Source organism: Heliangelus exortis, chromosome Z, assembly GCF_036169615.1.
Source record: "Heliangelus exortis chromosome Z, bHelExo1.hap1, whole genome shotgun sequence".
NCBI lineage: Eukaryota > Metazoa > Chordata > Aves > Apodiformes > Trochilidae > Heliangelus > Heliangelus exortis.
Window position 1 is genome coordinate 22,648,912 of NC_092454.1, and position 25,040 is coordinate 22,673,951.

Genomic DNA, 25,040 nt, shown 5'->3' on the forward strand with positions numbered 1-25,040 from the left:
CTATCAGTGGTTGCTAGTGAGGCAGGTATAGAGGAAGGTTTAGGATGTAAGATTTGCATAACCTGTTAATTTCCACAAAGCCAAGGATTCCTTCTGTGCTTCCAAAAGGATTTTGTGAACATCTTGTCCCCTCCACTACATCAAACAACTTATCTTCAGCCAGCCTTACCCCTGTGGAAATTTCTAGAGTCTACTCAGTGTCTATTTTCTGTTGTGACACCTATGGTCCCATGACTTTACACAGAAGTACAGGCAGAGACAATTACCAGTGAAACCTAAAAATGGAAACCTTAGAAGTCCTAAACAGTAACCTTAGGTAGGTACTATAGTTCTGTCTCTTAATCAAGACCCATTTATAGTTACATAGCCCATCAAATGTGAAGTCTGAGGATGTGGCTTTGAAGGAGTGGCATAGAAATGGACACTATTTAAAAAACCAAATAAACACACCACATTTTCTTTGAAGAGCTGGTGAGCAAATAAGCAGGATCAAATTACTAGTTTCCAATTTTACCTGTTTATTTAGAATTTGATGAGTACTGAACCCTGTTCTGAGAGACAAAAAGAAAAGACGACACTTCTTGTGCCAGGGGGCTTCATTGCAGATACCTTAAATTCAGCAGTAAACTGATTACACGTATGATTCTGCTGGTTCTGGCAGCCAGAAAAAAACAGACTGACTATTTTTAGCATGACACTTCATTACCAGTTTAATGGCATCCCAAGGTTTATCAGCCTGTCAAGTGAGAAAGAAAGGACACCTTGTTAGAAAGAAAGCACTGAAACAAATTTCCTCATTAAGTACCATGTCTCCTAGTTTTCTCCTGTTGCTAGAAGGATCATTTTTCACCCTGTAAGTTGGATAATTAAGCACCAATCATTTTCTGTTTTACTTTAAGCTATCTCCATCACTTTTACCTTTCTTGTCTTTGACTACTACAGTTTTAAATGGTTTCCTTTGGGTCTTGATATATTTTCCATTTGTTTTTCTTAGTGACATAGATAGAAAAACTAGATCATTAGAAAATGAATCACTTTATGTATGGACATCTTAGCAGACTAGTGAATCTTAGTGAATTTTTTTGTCTCATTGGCTTAAGACTGTTGCCAACATTAATTATACTTCCTGTACTATCTGGGCATTGTTCTAAGCCATTCATGTCCTTAAACTTTCCCAATTTTCCTTCAGAAGCATCCCGTATTTTTGTTAGGAAGCTCATGACCTTCAACAACTTTTCATCCTTCCTACCTTCCACTTTATCTCTTACTGTAGCTGCAGATGCAGAATGAATGCCTGATATCACATGATTCCATAAAATATATTTTAATGCTCATGACATACCTATCTATGTAACATCCTCCAGGCATACAATTTCTTTGTAACCTTATGAAGAACACTGATTGAAAAGAATATCAAAAATTAGTTGAAAGTAAGCGAAAGTCTTGTTCAAAACCCTCCCCGGTACAGCTCTCCAAAGCTGAACAGTCCCATCCTTTCAATAATTAAAACACATATGTGCCTCTAATGTTAGCAAGATCTGCCCTGACAGTCACTAGCTGCTTCACACACATTGCATTCCAGGCTGCTGATACAGCTAGTGGATGGACTAATTATGGATAGGTATTTGTGACCAAGTATTCCCAGAAAATAAACTGAGATTATATGTCTCATCGCACACAGCCACCAGCTCATAACTGCTAAGCAGAGCTGAAAAAAGAAAAACAGAGGTAGAAAATTCCCTGTCAGCATTACCCAAAATGCTGAACAACCTTGGTCCAGACTAGAGCTCAGGTGTCTTGTTGAAAGCAAAACAACGGGAGTCTAAAGCTCAGTGAAAGTAACTAATTTCAACAGGCCAGTGCACGGGGAGGTGAAGGAGTCCAGATGGTGGTAAATTTCAGACCCCTAATTTTTTATTTTCTTTTTATGCAAATGGAAGGCATGCCATTTGAGTCTTCAGGAGGGAAAAAAAATGTACCAGCTTATACTCCTGAACATGCTGTGCTCCTAACCAAGTGTGAACAAGCAAATGGTGAAGGTCTCTGTCAAACACTACCCAGAGGAGCTTGAATGAAGATGTCCTTGTGTCATCTAGATTTAATACATATTAACAGATACACAAAACACCAATTTCTGTGGCAAATCTTGAGCCACAGCCACTAAAGTTTGTAATTTTTGATTATTCAGCTTTGACTTTGTTAATACAAGTTTGCAAATAAACTAACCAAATCAAACTCTGTCTTGAGCCTACAAAAATTACCTAGAATGTGAAAAAATGGCTGGGGAAGCAAGAACAAGCAAGCAAGAGAAACATGCTTTTCAAAATCAAGTTAAAACAGTTCAGAGGACTGAGACAGTTGTCCACTGGTTTCTAATGGGAGCAGAGCACGGTTATCACAGTAAAGTCATGGAATCACTAAACGGTTTGGGTTGCAAGGGATCTTAAAGATCCTCTAGTCCCAAATCCCCTCCATGGCCTAGGACATGTCCCACTAGACCAGGTTGCTCAAAGCCCCATCCAACCTGGCACTGAACACTTCCAGGGAAGGGGCGCCCACAACTTCCTGGGCAGCCTGTTCCAGTGTCTCACCACCAGTGAAGTACTTGCAGTTCTTCTTTCCCTTCGTGCTTTTTGCAGTTGGTGTACAATGCTGTCTGTTCACATGGGCAGCACCTGAAGGACAAGCAGTAAAACAGTAATAAGGAATGAACTCTATATTGTAGGTCACAGATGAAAGCCTACTTTAGTCTTGCAGCTGCCAATTTCTTCCAGTGCAAGATGTGTCCTTATAAACAGGATTATCATACCCCTGCAACACAACCCTACAGCCACAGTCAGAGTGACTGACTGGAATCAAATAAGTTTAAAATCAGTTTACATCTACCAAGTTAGTTTTAAGGGCTTTATTACAGTTGAGTTCTTCCTGTGCTATTGAAAATACTTTGATCTGTCGGCTTTTAGTGCAGCCTGAATTTAAAATAAGCTGCTATAAGGGAAACTATCCTTTTATGTTGCAGCTGAGCTTCATGGATTGAAAGGTTACTGGCACAAGTAGGAGGAAAACAGGAATGGGAAGATTAGCTACCAAATTCATCTTCCTGCCTGCCTTGTCACAGACCCATGCAGTACATCAGAGAAACTACAACTGCAGCAGTCATGAAAAACTGGCTCTGAATTTTTCTGGGATAGGAACAAGAAGGGGTAGGATTCAGTTTTCAACTTCTGAAGATTTGATCACCTTCAGGAGCCAGTCCCAGAAAACAAAGCCTATTTTCTGCTTTAGTAATACTCCCACCCACAGTAATTAAGTCTCTTCCCCCTGTCATATCAGTCTCCTTCAGGCATGATTTAAGCTGGCATACTACAAAATTATTTCTCATGCATGCTTTAGAAAGGGAGCGCTAGGTGATGGCCACAAGTCTATACCAGAAGCAAGCTCCTTCAGCATGCCAGGCTCTGAGCTGACTGCTTAGCTCTGGGAAAAGGCATGTGCAGGGGTCTAGGATCCCATCAATGCCCAGTATGGCTCCTCATGAAGCATCCAGGAAGGTAACTCCCTGTAAGCTTTTCAGTCCAGATGCCCACTCTATCCTTGGCCACAATTAGCTGCTGCCACCCACCATATTTTCACAGCCTGCAGCACCCAGCTATGTGCCTCATGCAGGATTGCCTCTGTCAGCCAAGGATCTTTGCTAGCAGCTTCTTTAACCTCCACAGCCCTTGCACAGTTCATCTCAGGAAAAGTCATTTTGAGGACCTCTGTAACAGTTCATAAAGTCTCCAGTAGCATCTAGAGAAGCTATTTTATTCTGTTCCACAGACACCTGAGCTCAAAGGGAATCAGGACTTAAAGATTAATTTGATGGTTCAAAAAGCCCAAAGGATAAAGATAATACAGTGACTTAGTCAATATCAAGAGCTGAAAACAAGCCCAGCATACTTTCCAATTCCAGCTACAAAAGATGAACTGCTATAGGGCTTTATTACCAAGCATTTTAGAGATAAATGCATTTGATGCTTCTCACAAACTGCCTAGAGAAGATAAGCAAAAAACTAGCACTGACTTTGTGTTAGATTTACAATTCTATTTTATTTTCTAAGGCCTCAGAAAAACAATTACCTAACCTCTAATTTAGTTAGAGGAAAACTAATCTTAGTCTTGAACCCAGTGAGGATTGTGAAGTATTTGCCTGAGGGAAACACAAGACTGCCCTGCGTACAATGATGTGCCAGCACCAAACAAGCTCTTTCTGGTTTTGTTGCTCCACCCCTGGCAATATTCAACTGCCAACATCTACCAACATCTCCACCAAAGATCAACTGGAGCAGCTACTGGAGTACTATGGAAGAGTTACGCAGTGACACTGCAGTTTACATTTTCAAATAATAATGCAAACACTAATAAATGATGGGTCAGATCTCTGATTTACATGATCAAGGTTACTCAACTTTAGCCAAACGCCATTTTCTCTGACCAAGGAAATGAGAGGGGGAAAAAAACTTCAAAAAGACCTCAAAATGATGCTAGGGCAATGCCAGGACCAGTTCTCATGCAGTTAACACAGGGATAGGAAGAATCACATGAATAAGAAAGTACTGTAGGCTATGACCTCACCCCATGCTGTTGCCTCTCCTGAGATAAGAGCACTGGTCAACTACAAGGAGAACTGGGATACAGGACCTCAGTTTTGATGACAGAAGAGGAAAGTTTTTGCACTTGACCCACAATGCAAACATCTTGGATTATTTCCTTTCCTTTCATGTCACTGATGGCAACCTAATGGAAGAACTATCAGTGAGGAATAGCAAGCTACAGGTAGGCACCATACACTGACCATCCCAATACAGAAGTCCCCATTTTTGTGTGTGCAACCTCAAACCCTCATTAGGTGCTAACTCTCTGAATTCCATTCCATTCTCTGAATTCAACCTGTAAGAATCTCTGGTTAGATGTTTACTAAAAATAACAATAACTAAGCAACTGCATCTGTCTTTGCAGGTGCATCACACCTCCTAGTTGTCCTCAGTCCTTACTTTCAGATGCTGCTCTCCCCAGAAGTTTCTACCCCACTGTCCATTCAAATGTTTGGTTTTCCAGCACCAAAAGCATTAACTTAGTATTGCCCTTACAGGGACTTGAGAGAAGTAAAAGGAATGATTGAGAATGTCCCGAAGAACTGGGACATACTACAGCCTGATCATTGGACAGAATGTAAAATGTAGAATGAGAACCCATTGCAGGGCTGGAATACAGTACACTTTTTATGAAGTACCAAAACTAAAATGCTTCAGACTGCTTGGGCTGTTACAGCTTTGCAACAGCATTTATTCATTTGTCTCTACTGTTATACCCTAACAAATAACACAGTCAGTAAAAGTTGTATGCCACTCTTTTGGCTGACCTCCTGTAAAGCTTGCCATCATCAAGCCAGAAAGAAGATTCTTTTGCCTGCTTTTTCAACATAGTTATTTCAAGGCAGAGACTGTATTTACAAATTTTATGTATTAAGTTTTTAGTACGTGCCTGGCGGTCTTAGGACAGATGCTGCAAAATTTGAGCAGACTGATATAAATGTAACAATACATTTAAAAAACATTTAACTGCTTCTAGCAGAGCTCTTCTCCCAACACTCAAAGGGAAATCCATGCATGGACACTTCTATGGTCATAGTTTGAAAGCTGGGTCAAGTTACACCAGTGATCATCTCCACTCCCACCAGGAAGGAAAACGTGTCTTTCTTTTTTCTTTCTTTACTTTTTTTTTTTTTTTTTTTTTTGGTTTTTAATTGTTCCTTATAAAAAACTACACAAAATTTGAGTAGCAGCTTATCAAGGTCCTCTAACAAGTATGCAACCCAAAGATTTATTTCATGGCTTTGACTACTTTTCCACATTCTAGCAATTCTTAATCCTGCAGGGACTGCCCCAGGACACAATGTCTCCCCACTTCTCCCACAGAACAACTAACATAAAGAAACCAGTGAAACTGAATAGAAGTAAAAGAACAAATAAGAATCTATGTGCTCTTATCTAAAGCAATGCACTTTTCTACATGTTGTTCTGACAGTTGATCTTTGGTTTCCAAAACTCGGCAGTTTTGCATAACAAATCAAAGCAGATTCATCCAATCTCAAAAAGAAAAAAAAAATTTTATAACAGGAGGAGGAGAAAAAGATGCTTGCTCCACTTTCACAGCTTAGTCCAAATACATGAACACAGAAAAAATACAGAAGTGCTCATATGATTGAAAGTGGCATTTGTGGGTTTGAGAATCATTCAGCCTGGAGCAGAAATATCTAGAGCAATTTCATAGGACAAGCAGTGAGTCTTTATGGCAGAGTCTGTAGGAAACAGCATGTGAGTGCGCCACAGCCAGAAAGACTATTACATAAATCATTCCGTGCATTATTTTGAAAAACAAATACAATAATGGAAAGTTATGGATGGATAACATGTAATGACAGGCTGATATCACAGCTGATTTATCTTGTGCACAAGTGGTTTAGTTTCTGATTTTGTTAGGAATGTTGATAGGTAAAATGAAACAGTGAAGATCTACAAGAAGGAAAGAAACAGGATCCAAGACCTGACTCGAGTGTTTAGAGATTTTTTTTTACAAAACATTAGACTAAATATTTTGTCTTTGCTTTGGTAATGACAGCAATGATTAATCACCACTAAATACTACTGAATAATTAAAACCAAATTATACTTCTGTTCTCTCTTACTAACAGTTTTTTCCCTTCCACATTATTTGTCCTTTGAAATAAATGTCCAACAAGGAGTAAATTAGTATTAATTTTTCCAGGAGCTGTTAGAAACAGGAATACTCTTAGTCTTCAGGTGAAAGTAATTCAGGTGAAATAAGACTACATTATCCTTTTATTTTCTACGTGGCAGAGCAGTGCATCAATGACAAACAACAGCTTAGAGCAGGAACTGTTCATTTCCTGAATTCTGCTACCAAAAAAAACTTCACAACTCTATTAAAGAAAAACAAATAATAGCTATTACCAATTTTATTATTTTTCCACAATAAACACACTACTAATAACCAAATCCTCCATTCAGTGAGCCGCTAATTACTACAAAGAATAAATCCCAGATCCATGAAACCTCTTATTCTCTGTATTGCATTGCTTCTAATGATGTAGCTGTGAAAAGAACTCAATTCTGAGTAAGCCTGAGAAGGCATCTTGGACATTTGTGAAAGAGAAACTTTGACATAACCATGGAGAAGCATTTAGAGAGGAAAATATTGGGTAGGTTCTCTCCCTTATAACATAACATTTGGGCATACACTGACACAGTCTTTACTCATTTAGTAGATGAGTAGCTTTAGCAGATCAGTATGCTTTGTCCAAGATGTACATCAACATTATCCCAGTGCTTATAGGACTGATGTATGTGATGACCTGTAGATGTAACGATCACTATAGTCAGCAGGATTTTCAGACAGACCCATTGAACTTGTTTTTACAACACAGCAACACTGGCTTCCTTATGTATTAATTGGTGGAAATTAACCCTGTATTTTAATTGAGAGTAGTAGAGGAAGATAGGCAGTTTTCGCAAGCTGAGTTTTATGCTTCATTTGCAATGTTTTAGAAGCACTTACTGTTAAAGTGAAGGGCATTATATTTGCCAGTTTCCAATCAGTTTCCACATCCCCAGTTTGCCAGGACTGTTGGTAAATAATGGGGAGTGGCTTGGTGAGCACTTCTGCCAGATTCTTTAGCACCCTCAGGTGGATCCCGTCTGGTCCCATAGACTTGTGCACACCCAGGAGGCACAATAGGGCACCAATCATTTCCTCCTGGACTACGGGGGCTTCATTCTGCTCCCCATCTTGGTCTCCCAGTTCAGGGAGCTGTGTCCTTAGGGAGCAATTGGCACTGATGAAAACTGAGGCAAAATGAGAGCTCAGGACTTCGGCCTTTTCCGTGTCCTCAGTCAAGTTTCCCTCCCAGGTGAAGTAGAGGGGGGAGATTCTCCCTAGATCTTCTTTTATTATTTACAGATTTATAGAAACCCTTTCTATTATCTTTAATGATACTGGCCAGATTTAATTCAAGCTGAGCTTTGGCCTCTCTAATTTTCTTCCTACATATTTTTGCAGTAACTTTGTTATCTTCCCAAGCTTCCATAACTTACAGACTTTCCTTTGTTTTTTCTCTGAGTTCTGCCCAAAGCTCCTTGTTCAGCCAGGCTGGTCTTGTACCATACCGGCTCATTTTAAGATGATGCACAGGTACAGTTTGTAAGTATTTCCCTCCTGAGGACTGTTCAGCCTTCTTTTGTCCTTGAGGACTATATCCCAGGGGATACCACTGAGCAATCTCCTTAACTTATCAAACCCTGCCCTCCAGAAGTCCAGGGAGGAAGTTCTATTGACCTCCCTTCTTACTTCTCCAAGAACTGAAAACTCAACCATCTCATGATCACTTTGTCCAAGACGACCACTAACCTTTGCATCTCCCACTAGTCCTTCCCTGTTCACAAACAGCAGATCTATTTGTGAGCTTTAGTTGGCTCTGTCACCAGCTGTGTTAGGAAGTTATCTTACACACACTCCAAGAATCTCTGGGACTGCTTCCTGTTCTTCAGTATTATATTTCCAGCAGACATCTGATGAATTGAAGTCTCCCACAAGAACAAGAGGAAGCGAATCTGAAACCTTACCCAGCTGCTTATAGAACACTTCATCAACATCCTCTCCCTGGCTGGGTGGTCTATAACAGACCCCTACTATGATATCTGCCTTGTTGTCATTCCCCCTGATTCTTACTGGTAAGTATTCAACCCTATCATCCCCATCATTAACATGCTCAAGATAGTCAAGACCTTCCCGAACATAGAGGGCCACTCCCCCTCCTCTACTTCCATGACTATCCTTTCTGAACAGCCTACAGCCATTTAACCCAGCATTCCAGTCATGGAATGCATCCCACCATCTTTCTTTAAATCACAGTTTTCTTGTTAGACAAGAGCTTCAAGCTCTTCCTGCTTACTGCACATGCTACGTGCATTAGCATAAATGCATTTTAGCTGCTGTGCCTTTCTGCATGGGAGAAGCCTACTTGGGAAACCCCCTACTTGGAGTTTCTCAAGTCCCAACAAGCACGTCCACTGCTCATCACTGACTGGCCTGCAATTGCTCCCTTCCTCCTTCAAATGTATTTTAAAGCCCTGCAATGAGCCCTGCCAACTCCTGCATCCCAGTATTTGCTCATAGCTCTGGTTCCTTGTATACCAAGTAATGATCATAGAACCCAAAGCCCTGTCAACAACACCAGTCCTGGAGCCATGAATTGACCTTTTGGCTCTTCCTATATGTTCCTTCACTCATTACTGATGTCAGAGGGAGGAAAGAGAACACAACTTGGTATCCCGATTGCTTCACCAGTTGCCCCAAGGCCCTGAAGTCTCACTTAATTGAATGTGCACTTCTCATTATTACATCATCACTACCCACCTGAAAGACCAGAAGTGGGTAATAATCTGAAGTAATCGCTAGGATGGAAATACAATGTGGGTTTTTTTTTTTTCTTGGTGCCTAGCCCAGCATACAAAGTCTAGACAGTTTCTCCAGGAGCTTTCTATCTACTTCCTCCAACTCTCAGAACTGTTTTTTCTTGCAGACAAGCAGTCTGAGCACCATGGCAGGACTCTGCCAGCCATTTGCTTTCCTAATATAAGAAGCACTGTTTCAGACCTCTGAATTAACTGACTTTGGGGAGAGGTTTGCCATGGACAGGGCCAAGATTTCGTTGCTGTTAATTGAGGCCCTGTTGCATTAGTCATCATCACCTTACTGATTCCTAAAAGGACCACCTCTGTAGGCTCTTGGCGAGATAAAATATTCTGTAGGCTCACCAAATAGGCTTGGAATCCCAGTTTACAAAATTGCTAGTTAGTAATGCTAATAATTCTAACAAATGGAATTTACAACAATTAAACTCAGTTCCTTTATACCAGCTGGCAAAATTAATATTAAGGTATTTCTCTCCAATTCTTCACCTGGTATTCAGCTCTTTTGTGTCAAACATTTGGTAGATAATTCTACTTTCACTATCTAAGATCTTAGAAATTCCAGGTCAGATGGAAATGTCTCATACCAGCCTTGAGACAGACTGTGCCTTTTTTTTTTATTAACAGTTGAGATTACAGAATGTCAAAAATAAACCTAAGCTTTACCTACACCACAAATTCATTGCCACAGCTCTACAGCTGGACAGAGATTTGCAGCAATGAAAATTTAGCTAACAATCCAATCATACAAAAATTTAGTTAAATTAATCTTCATGGGTTTGGGTTTTTTTCCTGCTTTTTTTGCATACAACAAAGACATGCTTTAGAGGCAGTGGAAGTGCAGCTTGCAAATGCATCTGATCGGCAGAGTAATCAAGAAATACTTGGAAATCAGGAATGTAAATGCTGTTTACAAGCCAGGCAGGAAGTCACTACTTAGTACATTGTTATCTCTATATTTGATAATGAAAAGGAACTTATCATTACTTCAACTGCACATCCACCCAAATACAGAATCGTACGTGTTTCCTAAAATGCTGGCAGTTATTAATCATAGATGCATCTAAGACTGATAAAGGTGAAACTTATGTAGAAAATATGCGACATTGTCCTAGCTGTGGAATTAGAAAATTTCCAGGCCAGCCATTTCGAAGTTAGGGACTTAGTACAGTAGATCTAGACCCACGCAAGCAAACGAAGTGCTGTTAATCAGCATTTTTGGCAGTACTCCATCCTCAGAGAAGACAATGCAACTGCTTTCTATAAGATTTTTAAAAACAAGACCTCCTTGCCTCTCTGTGATCTTTAAATGGAGCATCTCCTTTGTGTGCCCAGTCATCTTTGTCCTCCCAGCATATGTTACCCCAGCATGGGACAGAACAGGTAGAAATAACTTGCTAAAGTCAAAGCAGCCTGCACAGATAACAGCACCCCATGACGAGAGATGGCAAAAGTCTGGTTACTCTCTGAAGATCCTCAAAGAAGGTTTTGTTAGGTATTCTTAAGAACAATCTTGCTGAGGAAAAGAAGGGTTGCACTATTGCAGTAGTGGATTAAGAACTTCTCTGCAGTGAAACTTGTTTATGACCCCAGTCTTGCTTGGGGTGGCTTAAGTTCTTGCAGGGGGGAAGAAAGCTTCTTATAGGAAATGCCAAGATGGGGGTGAAAAAACAATGTTTACAAAGAGATACCTGCAGTTAGGAGTTCTTCAGCAGTTCAGACAAAGACACAGCAAGATGGTATCAACTCCTAGCCAAAAAAAGAAAATACTTAAAATTTAGAATGAGATGTTTTAAAGAAAAGGGGCTATCACTTTGAGCATTGGCTCTCTCAGATCCAAGAGAAATTCCCTTTACTGTAGTGTCTTGACATTCACTTACATAGCTACACTTACATAGAGAAAAATAAATCCACTGCATAACATGGATACATTAAAAAATTGCCTCTTGAATCAGCAATATTACATCCAAGCTAGCATGAGGTGGCACTGGCATAGTTTACTCTGTTCTCTTTCTTTTCTTGTGAGCCCTTTTTCTGGGTTGATTAATTCGTTTAAAAACCTCATTTCCCTGTGTTTCTCTCCCACTATTAGCTCCTTCCTAAGACTCCTTTCAACGTGGTGTCATTTTCTCTTGAAATAAACCATTTTGATACATTCAAACCTTAAAGCTGATTACTTTCGCAGTTTGTAGGACATATATGCACAGTGGCTAATATTTCCTCACAGACAAAATATAAAATATTAATAGTTATGGTTCGTGACACACTGGCAAAGGCTTTTTTGCGTTAACTTCTTTAGACACTTCCATGAAAACAAATGTTTATTCTTGGGGGACTGATTCTTCCCCTGTAATAATCGATGGAAGGTAAAGGAAGAAAAGCCTGAAAAAACTGCTCATGTAAAAACCCTGAAATACCACTTTTGCAGCCATTTTACAAAGTTGCAAACACAGTGTAACAGAACCTTTACTCTAACAAAATTCAGACAACAATTAGATGACAACATAGTATATAGGCTTATACATCAGTAAAAATCTTTGCCCTCCAAACCAGTCACATACTTCAATAGCTAGAAAGTCATGTATGCAAAGCAAAATCAAAAAGCAGACATTACCCTGGAATTATTTTCCTTCCTTTGCTCTCAACAATTCCTGCACTATAGTTCTTGGTATACCTTTGGATGTTAGCAGTTATAAAACAAGCATATGCTTTCCCGGTAACTTTATCCTTGTTTGTTTGTTTTTAACTTTCCCCATACTGCTTTATAAATTAAGTACCTTAAAAAGTGAGAAAATATACCTGTGAATCCTCTGCGATGACTAATTTTGCATACATACTGCACAGCATGCAAACTTATTGAGGTATTCAGATGGAGAAAAATTAATTCACTGTGAACTGCATCAGCCTACCAAATAACAAGATTTTGAAACAGCTTATTATAATATACTCATTCTGCCACATCTAATTCACAGATGTCTTAACCAACAGCTTAACGGGTTGGGTTATAAGGTGATTCAAGAGGAAAGAATTGATCAAACAACAGACTATGCTTTTTTAGCTGGGAGTAACTTTATGCTCTTTTTGGACCATCAGCTTGTGTTAGTGTTTAAAAAAATATAGTAAAAACAAAAGATCTCTGTGCTGCACTTACATATATGGTGAAGGAACTAGAATTCAGCAGCACTCTTATTCTATTTCATTAAACACTTTATATTTTGTTATTCTTTTCCTTCTTTACAGACTTCTAATCCTTTTAGTAGAGCCACAAATTTGAGCATTTACAGCTGCCTTCCACTAGATCCTTAAGGCACTCCACTGTGCATACGCAAAACCATATCTCCTTGTTAGTCACTAATGCTGCAATTATCCTTTCATCTGAAAGAAGTACACATGTGACTCCATTAAGAAACTTACACAGCCAGAGTGCTATAAAAAGGCAAAAGAAAAATGTAGCATTTTCTGGCCTAGAGAGTAGTGTATCTCTCACAGCACTGTCTACAGAGCTCGGCTATTTTCCTTCCTCCTAATAAACAGAAAAATGAAAAAAGATCCTCCCCTCATTTAGCACAGTAATACCATACTCAACGCACGAGCCATACATGTCAGACCAGCCCAACAGAACAAGGCAAGTTAGCCAGTCTGAAGTGCAAAATAATACCAATCCTCCCTGCTTTCTTGCAGCCTCTTCACAATGTCTCCTCCCTGTCCTCAGTTCACCCTCAAAGCCTTATAAGGCATTTTGGAGCTTACTGTGCATATCACACAGATGATTGCATGACAACTTCAAGAAGCTGCATGACAACTCCAAGTTACAAAATTAAAATAAATTTAAACTTGTTTAGTATCTTTTTTGAAAGAGATTATAAAAACTTCATTCTTTTAATTGAAGCCACAGAAGTGCATTCCAGTAAATGGAGATTCCCTTGCTCACCTGGAGCTCACCTAGCGTGCATAGTTTTCAGCATAACTTGCAGTAGTAGAATATTACTGAGTGCCTTAGGATTAAATTTACTGTGTAATTTTCTACCTTCCTTATAACCTATAGCCACTGGGCCAAGCTCAGAAGTGTATTTTACAGCATCTGAATGAATCTGTGCTCATGCACTGTGACCACACCCCAAAAGCACTGTAAGTACTCGTTGCCTCAGTTGTTAAAAGCCTGATTTTAAATCTGTTTGTATACATATACAGGAAGTGCTGTACAGTGGTAGGAATGATGGGAATTTAGCCAGAAGAACTCACCTGCTGGGTTACTTAACAAATATGCAAAGCAGTGAGTTGTTACTATTGATGGCCACGGACTTTTCATAAGAATAGGTTTTTAACCTTCATATTATTTTTATGCTGTAATTTAGACAGCAATTTAGAAACTATTTCCACTTTGACATTCTGACATAGGCTACCTTGAGGACTATTGCAGGTTAGCACTCTTAAGCTATTAAACACTGTAAAAGCTACTGAACAGCAGGTAGCATTGGTTTACCCTGAGGTAGCTATTTAAAAAACAACTTCAGATGAAAAGCTGCTGTGCATACTTACAAGATAACTATACCATAAAACAAGCTGTGATTGCTGTCAGTGTCATTCTTTGACTTCCACTTCTTAGAAAGGAGAGAAAAATCTCAGATACAAGGTAAAAAAAAATCTGTTCTTTTATACAATGTGCAGCATTATGTATCCTGATTTTGATAAGCCAGCACATGGAAATGTCAGCACAGTGAAACACATTTGCTGCATGCAACATCACTATTGAGAAGATGAGCAAAAATGAAGCCAATGAAGTTTCATCTCTTGTAAAGAGGAACACTGAACTCTGTCACACCTGAACTTTCCCCTACAGCCCACAGGAAGAGGACGGTACTAAAAATACCTGAAGAGAAGGGCTTTAGGGTGTTGATTGTCGAGAAGCTCAATATGAGCCAGAAGTGCACTTGTGCAGCTCAGAAGGCCAACCATATCCTAGGATGCATCAAGAGGACAGGGGCGAGCAGGTCAAGAGACGTGATTCTCCCCCTCTGCTCTGCACTTGTAAGACCCCACCTTGAATACTGCATCCAGTTCTGGTGTCCCCATCATAAGAAGGACATGGATCTTTAGGAACAAGTCCAAAAGATGGCCACAAAGATGATCCAGGAGCTGGAGCACTTCTGCTATGAGAAGAGGCTGAGGGAGCTGGGATTGTTCAGCCCCAAGAAGACCCCAGAGGGACTTTATAGCTACCTTCCAGTACCTGAAGAAAACCTACAGAGGACTGGAGAGGGACTTTTCATAAGAGTGTCCAGCTACAAGACAAGGAAAAATGGCTTTAAAATTAAAGATAATAGGTTTAGACTGGATATTAGGAAAAAGTTCTTCAGTATGAGGGTGGTGAGAGTCTGGAACAAACTGTCCAGAGAAGTTGTGGATACTACCTCCCTGCAAGTGTTGGATGAGGCCTTGAGCAACACTGACTAGTTGAGAGTAGGTTGGAGCAGATAATCTCTAAGGCTGCTTCCAACCTAAGCCATTGGTTTATGAAAAATAACCCAAAGTACTGTCAACAACATAATACTCAGGACTTGTGGCACTAAGATCAGAGAACAGGAAGATGAAGACTAGTGAGTAACTTGGTGGCTCAGGACCCCAGTTCCTACATGCCTGGAAAGTAAGCTCACAAAACATCTAGAACCATCTCTGCTGCCATGCCTACCAACATCATCCATACTCAGTATCTTATTGTCAAAAATCTTTAAAATAATTCTAAGTTTAAAGGCCTCTTAATAAGTTGAGCAACATTGTAAATAACTTTGCTTTAAATCAGAAAGAGATAAGTAATGTACTCTATCATCTTGGCACTTCCCACTCCTCCTGGCTTAACTTTTTCTCAGAGTTGGGCAGGAGGAGGGAGACAGGGACTGTGGTCACTGACTTCTCATCAGCTGAATTCAGTGTGTTTCATCTTTTCCTTCTAGATGTACACAAAGTTCTTGTGCCTCTTCAATCCTGCATCTCAAGATTAAATTTTGCCTCTGTTGCCTGTAACTCTCTTAAGCAGGGTATCTTTTCTTTCCCTCCTATCACCACCCTATTCTCGCTTCCTGTTTTCCATACATGCTGTAGGCAAAAGAACTGCAACTGGTGCCATATATGAACATGCAATCTCAATCAATTCAACTAATCAGAAAACAGAGGTTTACAAACATTTGTAGAGCAAAGTCTCTTTCCCACCATCTAGGTCTCAGAAAAGAGCAAGAGAGTAGGTTTCCAGTTCACACTGTTTACATGGAAATTTTGCTGTAGATATCTCCTTCCTACAAGGCTCTGGTCAGGAGGCAAAGTTTCCTAGGAAAAATTAAACATCTGACATCGTAACTACTGCAACACAGAGCACTTCTTTCTTTCTTTCCCACCCTCTTCCACCACAAAATGTTCTGGTTGCCACAGGAGAGGGAGGACAGGTATTCACCATGCTGCCTTTTCCTAGGCTAGCTTTACTCATTCTTTCTGTAAATTATAAAAACCAATGAGATATACACATCTTCTGCTGATTTTACTTCAGTTTAACGCTAGCTCCACACTAGTCACGTTAGAGGAGGACACTAGTATCTGGAGGGACAGGCAGAGGAATGACTGGCTTCTTGTTAGCCTTGATGCTGCCATCATGTTTTCTAACATTCAACTCCTGTAAATCTTCATTGGTGCTCAGTTAATACGTTATAGAGATGTCGAAAAGAATGAGCTGGGCTTGGAAAGGGATAACTGCTGCACCTCACCACACAAGGAAAGCAGTCTTTGCAAACACAGAAAGCTTTTTGATAAATCTTTCTGTGTTAAAAAGTTACCACTTCTCCTTTCTTTTTTGTAGCCTGCAAGTGAAATACTGAGGACTTCTAATACAACTGAAAGATTTTGCCCCTTGTTACAGTAATTACAAATGTTACTGCTTCCCGGGAAATTAGAATGAAGGCAAGGCTAAAATTACACAGACTTAGGACTGACACTAAAGGCAGAGTGAAACTCCTCTGGCTAATGAGAGCAGCTCTGCTTTTAAGACTGGGGACAATGTAAATTACTTTAGGAGGTTGAAACAACCAAACTAGCTAAGGAGACATTTTGTATTGAAAAACTGGGAAAAAAGAGGGCACTGATGTAGATTAAAGAGATTGCTTATGTAGCATAAGACATCCATTCAATCACTCTTTCAGTGCAGTCTCATATGAGGTATGTGAGGTATGGCTCTTGTTTTTGCCTTCTGGGAAAATTCATAATAGGGAAAATTAATAGTAAATAGTCAGCTACTCAAAATTGACACATCACTTGTTAATCAGAAGTATGATTGCAGTATACACAAAAGGAAGAATTCAGTTATTCCTCACTGGGAAACACATTTACTGCAGTAGCAGTGCAGTGGTATACGTGAGTTTCATGGGTAGAACACCACTGACCCGCTTCCCATTTTCTCCAAGAGAAAAATGCATGAAGCAAACATATAGCAAAATCCCACTGCTGTTCAATGATCTGCACCAGGATCTTTCATAAATCAGGTTTCTGTTGGACCTCAGGCTCTAATAGTCCTAAAACAAGCTGCTTGTGGAGGGAGAGAATTTCAGGTGAATTCCAGACCTGACAAAGATTATGGATCTGAAACTTAAATAATGAGCAATGTGCCATTGATAGAAGCCCAAACAAGAAAAATGACTCTTGAATGCTTCCTTCAAAAGGCCATGAAACACTGACTTGAATCCCTTTGCCTAAAGTTTATAGAATCATAGAATCATAGAATTGCTGGGTTGGAAGGGACCTCAGAGATCATCAAGTCCAACCCTTGACCCACCGCTGCGGTTGCTAGACCATGGCACTGAGTGCCACATCCAGCCTCTTTTTAAATATGTCCAGGGACGGAGAGTCCACCACCTCACCGGGCAGCCCATTCCAATGCTTGATCACCCTCTCTGTAAAGAAATTCTTTCTAATATCTAACCTAAAGTTAAAAGTGTTTAGAGAACTGAATGTGAAAATGTGACTGTATAAGTTTTTGTACATTACTGCAGAAGCCATCTGCATGGTGTACCCTTCTTATAAGCTGAGGTTATTTTTTTTAAGTTATTTCATTTCAATGAGTGAATGCATACTTGCTCTCATAACAGATTTAAATTTAGCTACTGATGCACAACTCTATCTACCCATCCAAATAACCTCAGGCTTGTTTGGCATGCATTCAACTGTCTAATATAGCATGAGGGGACGGTTCCCATCAGTAACCAAAGCCATGTCTTAGTCTGGCACCAGCAAATTCACTCCTGCAAGCAGACAGGACGCAGAAAAGGTTTCTGTTGAGAGATGGCCCAATGAAGATCCAGCTGTAGAGAGTTGGTCAGTAGTGGACAAACCTACACTAGTCTCATTCTCATAATTTCTTTAACTTATTATTCACATTTTTACAGTGGTTTACATTGAAACCAATTTGTTTCAATCTCTGTTCGATTTTATGCCTCCACAAGCTCTTAACACAAAGTTAAGACTTGAGTAAGCAGAGTGTAAAGATGATGAGAACTCTGCTAATATTATCCTCACAGAGACAGCAGAATTGAAATGTTAATGTGTTTTTGATAAAACTTAGTATAGCCATAAAGTTCAAAACTGTCTTAAAATTGCTGCTTGGATTTACATTAGCCACAGCTTTACAAAAGCCAATTGCCTTGCACAGACACTGGGAGTACCAATAGCAAAATTCAGTCCCACAGAACAAAACTACAAAGAAAAGGAAAAGTTGCAATCCTTGAAAACAAAATTAAAATACTTAAAATCTAAGTGTAATCAATCACTGGGATTAAAAGACTGCATTATACGGTAATATTTTTTATCAGAGAAATTCAGAGAACTGAAGTTTAGAAATCTCCCTCTTTTAAATACCTGTTTGAATTCAAATTACCCTTTGCTGAGGTTACATGGATTCCTTATCTGGTGAAGCCTACCCAGAATCTGGGGTTTTCACTGTCTTTGATCTGCAGACCCTCAGTGAGCTGAGAAAAGACTGCTTCACTGAGTAACAACACAGTACCTCCCATGCCACTGCTACCAGCATACAAATACATTCCCAAAACTCCTGTCTGCCAAAACTTAAAACCAAGACAGGAGTAGCTTTCAACAATTCTGTTTAAATGTATTTCAGAAACCCTAGGGCCACTTCAGCCATAAAGCAGGTGCCTCTGCAGATCACAAAAGTGCTTCTGAAGCACACCATACACATGAAGAAAAGCATTAGCCTAGCTCTGGCTCCAGCAGAGTGGACTCACTTGTGTTACTTCAGCTACACCTGTAACCATCACAGATTCCTTCTAAGTACAACTGCTTCTGCTGCACATTTTCTCTAAGCTCCTGCTATTTTCCGCTCATGCAGGATGCAAAGTAAAAAAGCCTTTCTATCTTTTCTTTTTTTTTTTTTTTTCTTGCCAAATACAGAAACACAGACTTGTACATAGAGGCTTCAGGAAGCCATTTTTTTCCTAGAAGTGCTCTCGTACCTCTGATTTCTAATAAGACATCAGGAAACAACATCTATTTTAAACTGTTAACATAATACATCTAATGACTGGAAATTCTGATTGGAAGCCTATACAAATCAAGCCAAGTTCTAATAACTTTTGGTTAAACTGGCTCTGATGTGATAAATGGATATAAGATAAATCACAGTAAACTAGAAATATTCCTCATACAGAATGCAAAATGTGTGCAGTTGAGACAACCTTCTCTTACTCTTCCCACAATGTTAAGTCTTCCCAGAGTTACAGCTTTAATGAAGAAAAGGACATTCCTTAAACTGCCCTGACAGACACAGAAAGAAAGACAGAAAATAATTTTTAGCAGCATACTCAGGAACCTGGGCAGAAGTTAAAACACTCCACTTGCCAAGATGTGGAAAAATGCATTCACTGTTCTCAGTCACAAGAAACGGTTTCTGCCTGCTAGATATTGTAGAACAAAAGGTTAAAAAAAAAAAAACTTGCATGCACAGAGTAACAACATTCCCAAAAGAATATTTTCTGTTTGCAAAAGCAGATTTGGTTGGTTAAAATTAATGGAGTAGTCTTAAAATTAATACAGATATCGTATATTCATAATCTCAATGTTCAGGCCAGAATAGGATTTTACCAAAACACAGGTCACTTCCGTCTACAGCCAGGACCGTCTTTTGCCACATCCCTTTATTGTACATGCCATTAGACCAGCCAGAGGCAAAAACACAGATCAGCAAGGTTATCAGGGTTTTATGCTCTCCAAAGGGTAAATGCCATACCCTTTGCAACTGTATGCTGATCTTCACAGGTGCGTGTGTACCTGCTTGTCACATTGGGGCTGCTGGAGCCTGGAAAAGCTCCCGTTTGGGGTCAGCTTGGGACATCACAGCAGGGATGATGCCAAAGGGGGATATGTTTACACAAGCTTTTGCAGGCAAATACAATCCTCTCTATCCCAGTGGGCTCCCAGTGTGGCTCCCTGTCAATCCACAATTGTATGAATGTTTTCTGGCACATGGGCAAATATGAGGTAATGGCTCCAGTGCAGCCTGGTGTAGAGGCAGGACAATTTTGCCCCTTCCTGCAAAATCACTCCCTAAATGTGAACCAAACAGATGGGGCTGGGTTGCATCATACCAGCACAGCTATACAGCTTATGAAACTGAGCTGGCTTCTTCCTGCAGCTGTAAGTGAAAGAAGGAGCAGGCACATGCCTTTACTCAAGGATTTTCCCATATCCTCTGATTTCATAGGCACACAGTATTTGCAGAAGACCTTAAGCAAGCTGTGGTCTTTACCAGCAAATAAATAGTATTTCTATGCCTATTTAAAATCTAGCCAGACCAAGGAGTAATCAGGGAGCTCACGTACACACCACAGTTTCCTCCTGCCTAACCCCAAGCCAGGGCCTGAGTTTGTTCAGCTTCGTTAAAGAGTTGCTGTTGGTAAAGCTGAGCAACCTCTACAAAGGAGGTTGTCACCTCTCAGTATTGCTTTCTGTATCTAATAGGAAATGGCAAGGTTTGTTAAGCTTCAGCAGCCAGGTTGTTAGTTGCCTTATCCATGAATACACTATGGGTGATGCTGTGAAACATCACTCTTCACTGGGCAACATAATCTTGCTATTAGAATTTCCATTTGTGTGTATCATAGAATCATAGAATCATAGAATCCTAGGGGTTGGAAGGGACCTCGAAAGATCATCTAGTCCAACCCCCCCTGCCAGAGCAGGGCCACCTAGAGTACATCGCCTAGGAACGTGTCCATGCGGGTTTTGAATGTCTCCAGTGAAGGAGACTCCACAACCCCCCTGGGCAGCCTGTTCCAGGGCTCCGTCACCCTTACAGTAAAAAAATTTTTTCTGATATTCAACTTGAACCTCCTATGCTCCAATTTACACCCATTACACCCATTTACACCCATTACCCCTTGTATGCACCAAACTCCGCTCTAAATAACTGAACTACAGCTGCCGAGAGGAAAAAAATAGGAATAGGAAGGTGCAGCTAGCAATCAAATGACCATGGTCCCAGGAGACAGAAATTTTCTAAGTCACATTCAGCAAACCACATGGGCTACAGTTCCCCCATTTAAGCCAAACTGAAGCAACGTTTGGACTACATGGTTTTCCCTTCCCCCTTTAACCCTGTTATTGACTCTTTTTCCCTCCCTTTCATTGGTAACCGTGATCCAAATCTCAGGGCAGAATAATCCCTAAAGCCCTGCCAGAAAATAAACAAGCAGTTTTCTGCTGATGTACTTATCTAAGCCAGTTTACCACTGAGCCAGCTGAGCACCAGCCCTGGCTCCTCTGTCAAGGCTCCTTCCCACTTACAAGCTGCTTGCCCCTTGCAAGCAATGCTGGGAGCTGTCTCACCTCTGCAAAGCCTCAGCCTCTACAGGGTTGTTTCAACTCCACCAAGCAGCAGAACAGAGGGAAAGTCTCCTGGGTGGTGGAAGTGTCCTGGAGCAGGAGGATGTTTCAAGCCTCCCTTGGTTCACAGGGACAAACTCAAAGCATGGAGCTGAAGTTTGGCATACCCCTCTGTTCTAATTCCCACAAAGCTTCAGGACCAGCTCTGTCACAGCAAGACAAGATTTTGTGGAGAACAAATTACAGAACAGCCCTAGCCTGCTCTTTCCCACCTGACTGTCCAACAGCTTGTATTCTTCATAAGCTTCTCTACATCAGCAGAAGATAATTCCCCAGGTAGGAAGCTCACAAAGCGCACTTCCCAGCCCCACAAGCCCACTTCTGTTGTGAGGTAGAAAGGACACCAGACCTTTCTGCCTTCAGCTTAGCTGAACTGTTTCATTTCTTTTTAATATCTTACAAATACACATTTCCTTGGTAGTGAAAAGCTCTCTCTATGATTCAGCAGTCCTAAGCAAAAAATTCTCCATGTTTACCATTTCTCCACATAACAGACGCTAGTTTTTAATTCATATAAAACAGTGCTGAGAAGGAAACACAGTACAAAACAAATTGTAAATGAGGGAAAACACAGAAAACACAGATGGCATATAGAAACCTATCTTCTTTACCTATCTCCTGGACAAAATCAAAGTGATAATCACCATGATTATTACATTGATGCATGTTGATGTCCTAACATGGGACAAACACAACAGGGTGATAGAAATTCTTGTCTTGAATTGTTTAAAGTGCACAGGCTGACACTGAGCAGAGATAAGGAAAACACAAAAGCAGAATGATGATGTTGCCAAATACATTTGTTCAGCCAAACACTTTAAAAGAGGAAGACTAGCAAGGAAAGAAAAAGTATGAGGTAAATACTGTCAAAATGGAAAAAAAGAAAGCAGAAGAGGAGCAGGTAGCAAAAAGGTGAAGACAAGAAGTGTGGAAGGATGCTGAAGTGCCAGGACTGATGATGTAGACATACTCCAGGTGAGCAAAAGATATGCCTGAGTTTGCCTGCATCCTTATATTGGGAAAAACTTATTCAGGCATTTAATCTTGGGTCTTAATATGAATCCAACCATTTAGTTTCCGGGAGCCATCAGTTATTGAGTACCTCTGAGATCACCTAGTCCCATGTGAGAGGCTGCCCTGCTCAGGGTTCTACCAGAAGGGTACACTATGGGACCTCAAGAAATCGAGTAGGCTCAGATGGATTCCTGCTGGGATTAATGCTGACCTCAAACACAAAGTTCAAAAACTAAACATTTCACTGGAGGGACACCAAAACAAAATATTCTCATACTTCAAGGAGAATTTCTTTGAATTTCCCACTAAAGACTTTAATTTCAGGATGGAACCAAGTACCACAACACCAGAATTTTTAAGATAACATGAATTTGAACAGTTTATTCCGGACAGCTCTGGAAGAGTTCTTCTAGTCTTCAGGAAACAAAAGCTCCTCCCCCTCTGCTTCTACCTCAAAATCTCAACAAAATCACAACTTAGACTGCCATCAGACCAGTGAGAATTTTATATTAAATAACTGCCACCCTGGGCCACTCAGCTGAATTAAGTCAAAGGAACTGCTGACAGGCTTAAACACAGGCCTGTGTTTAAGAGCTTTGCTGGCTTTCTTGCTGCAGTGAAAAAGAGTTGAAGAAACATCAGTGTGCAATTGAAAGTATCAATATCTACAAGACAAAAAACATAATGCAATGTATTATTGATTCTGGTCTACAATGTCTTGCATGAAGCTTAACTGAGCAAAGTGAGAGATTCTCTTTTCCCTTCCTGTTATATTTATGTGAAAGCAGAATCAGTAATCAGACAAAAAGATATATATTAGGCACCGTGCTGTGGCAAGGGGTGCATCACGGTAAGGGAGCGAAGGACAAATACAGGACAACACCAAGTGGACTGACACAGTGGGGATGACATGGGTAAGGTGAGAATTCCTTGATAAGTGTTCTACTCTGTATTATCATTTCAGTGATCTTCAGTACTTCGATTTTGTGACGAGACTTCCTGCACAGTGTCATCAGCATTTTTCCTCCCTTCAAGACCACAGTTCTAAACGGCAGCAGTATTTCTTCCTGACAGCTTTCATAAGGAAAGGAAGACACTCCTCTCAGCAGTGTAAATCTGCTGTGCCTGCCTTTGTAATGCTCTCACGTACTTTTTCTCAGTCTATAATCTATGTTCTGTCTTAAACAAGGAATGCCCTCATTGGCACTTCTGGGCTTGCTCTAGCTAGTCTGAACCATCCTTAATGTAACAGGTCATTCAGTCAATGAGAACCTAGGGATGAATCCAGTGTACTAAGGGTCCTGGAGAAGAAAAGTAGCTGCAAAAAACAAGCAATGCAGACACTAGCTATTTTCAAGTGTAGATGAAATTTCTAATACTACACACATCTTTTAAACAGTTTGTATCTGCTGCAGAAGAAAGAAGGAATACTCTATAAAAACTCAGGAAAATGCTGGAAGAGAGAGAACAGATACATGTCAATTTTCATTTTATACGAGCTGCATATTTCAGCGGCAACATAGATTTCCTCTCTTCCTAGCTGTCTTTTTTGTTTTCTCTTTCTCCCTTCTAACGTCAAATGCAACCCTGCAGGTTGTGAACATATGAATTAGAACTAGTGGCATGGGAATCAGCTGCAACACCAAAAACAGTGCAAACATGACACTACAGAGGATAAACCGACATGCGTGAAGACCATGTAAAAGCTCAGCCAGTACCTTAGCTTGACCATCTCTACCTAGTGCTGCAGATAGATGTTTGTGAAACAGGAAGGGTTCTTTTCTCTTCATGAGGTCCTACTCCATCCACATACCACACTAGGATGAAGAGGGCAAAGCAACTGAGTGAGCTAGGAAATCTCATTTCCCTCTTATTTTGCATAGTTTCACCTCCTGTCTCCCACACAGTCAGAGCAGCTACCTGCAACAGCATGACACTAGGCTATGATATGTTTGACAGGGTTCTGCCAGACAGACATGTTATACACCTGTTGCTACCTCTTTAACCTGAAACTGCATGTGAAACATTTGAAGTTAATCCAAATCCAGTTGTGCCAAAGGAAGATGCAAAATAAAAAGTGTTCCTCTCTAATGGGCAGCCACTGAAGACATATGGACTAGTCTGGAGCAGGATCCTGAAGGTCAATATCCAAAGTATCTGCAGCTAACTAGTGGTGAAAGGAGGAATTGTAGAATAAATTTTGCAGCTACAACACCGAATGTGCTTTCATACTAGCATTAATTAGCTATGCTTTCTTTGGAACTCTCTTGTATACTGTAATAACCATTGTCCTAAGACATTTCAACATGCTCTAGAAGTCCTAACTATCTGCTCACACAAAGGTGGTGTTACATCACCTCAGCTGCTCTGATGCATACTCTACAGCAAGGCTCATCCGAGAGGGAAAAGCAGTGGGAACCATCTTAAAGGTACAGCTAAAGAGAAGCCCCAGCGGCCATCAGCACACCATGGGATATCAGAGGCAACCCACTGTCCCAGCCCTATCCTGGGCTGATAAGTCTGGATGGGACCCAGGGCATTTTCTCCTCTTTCTGCAGAAAA

The 25,040-nt window shown here is 40.4% G+C and overlaps 1 protein-coding gene across 1 annotated transcript in view; it reads right to left on the reverse strand.

Moving 5' to 3' along the window:
• Positions 1-469: 469 nt before the first annotated feature.
• LOC139790169 (uncharacterized) overlaps positions 470-25,040 on the reverse strand; it is a 28,901-nt gene continuing 4,330 nt past the window's right edge. Inside the window, exon 4 of the mRNA XM_071731663.1 lies at positions 470-2,675. Within this exon, the coding sequence (XP_071587764.1) occupies positions 2,494-2,675 (182 nt within the window). The 3' untranslated portion in view covers positions 470-2,493. The remainder of the gene's footprint in view (positions 2,676-25,040) is intronic.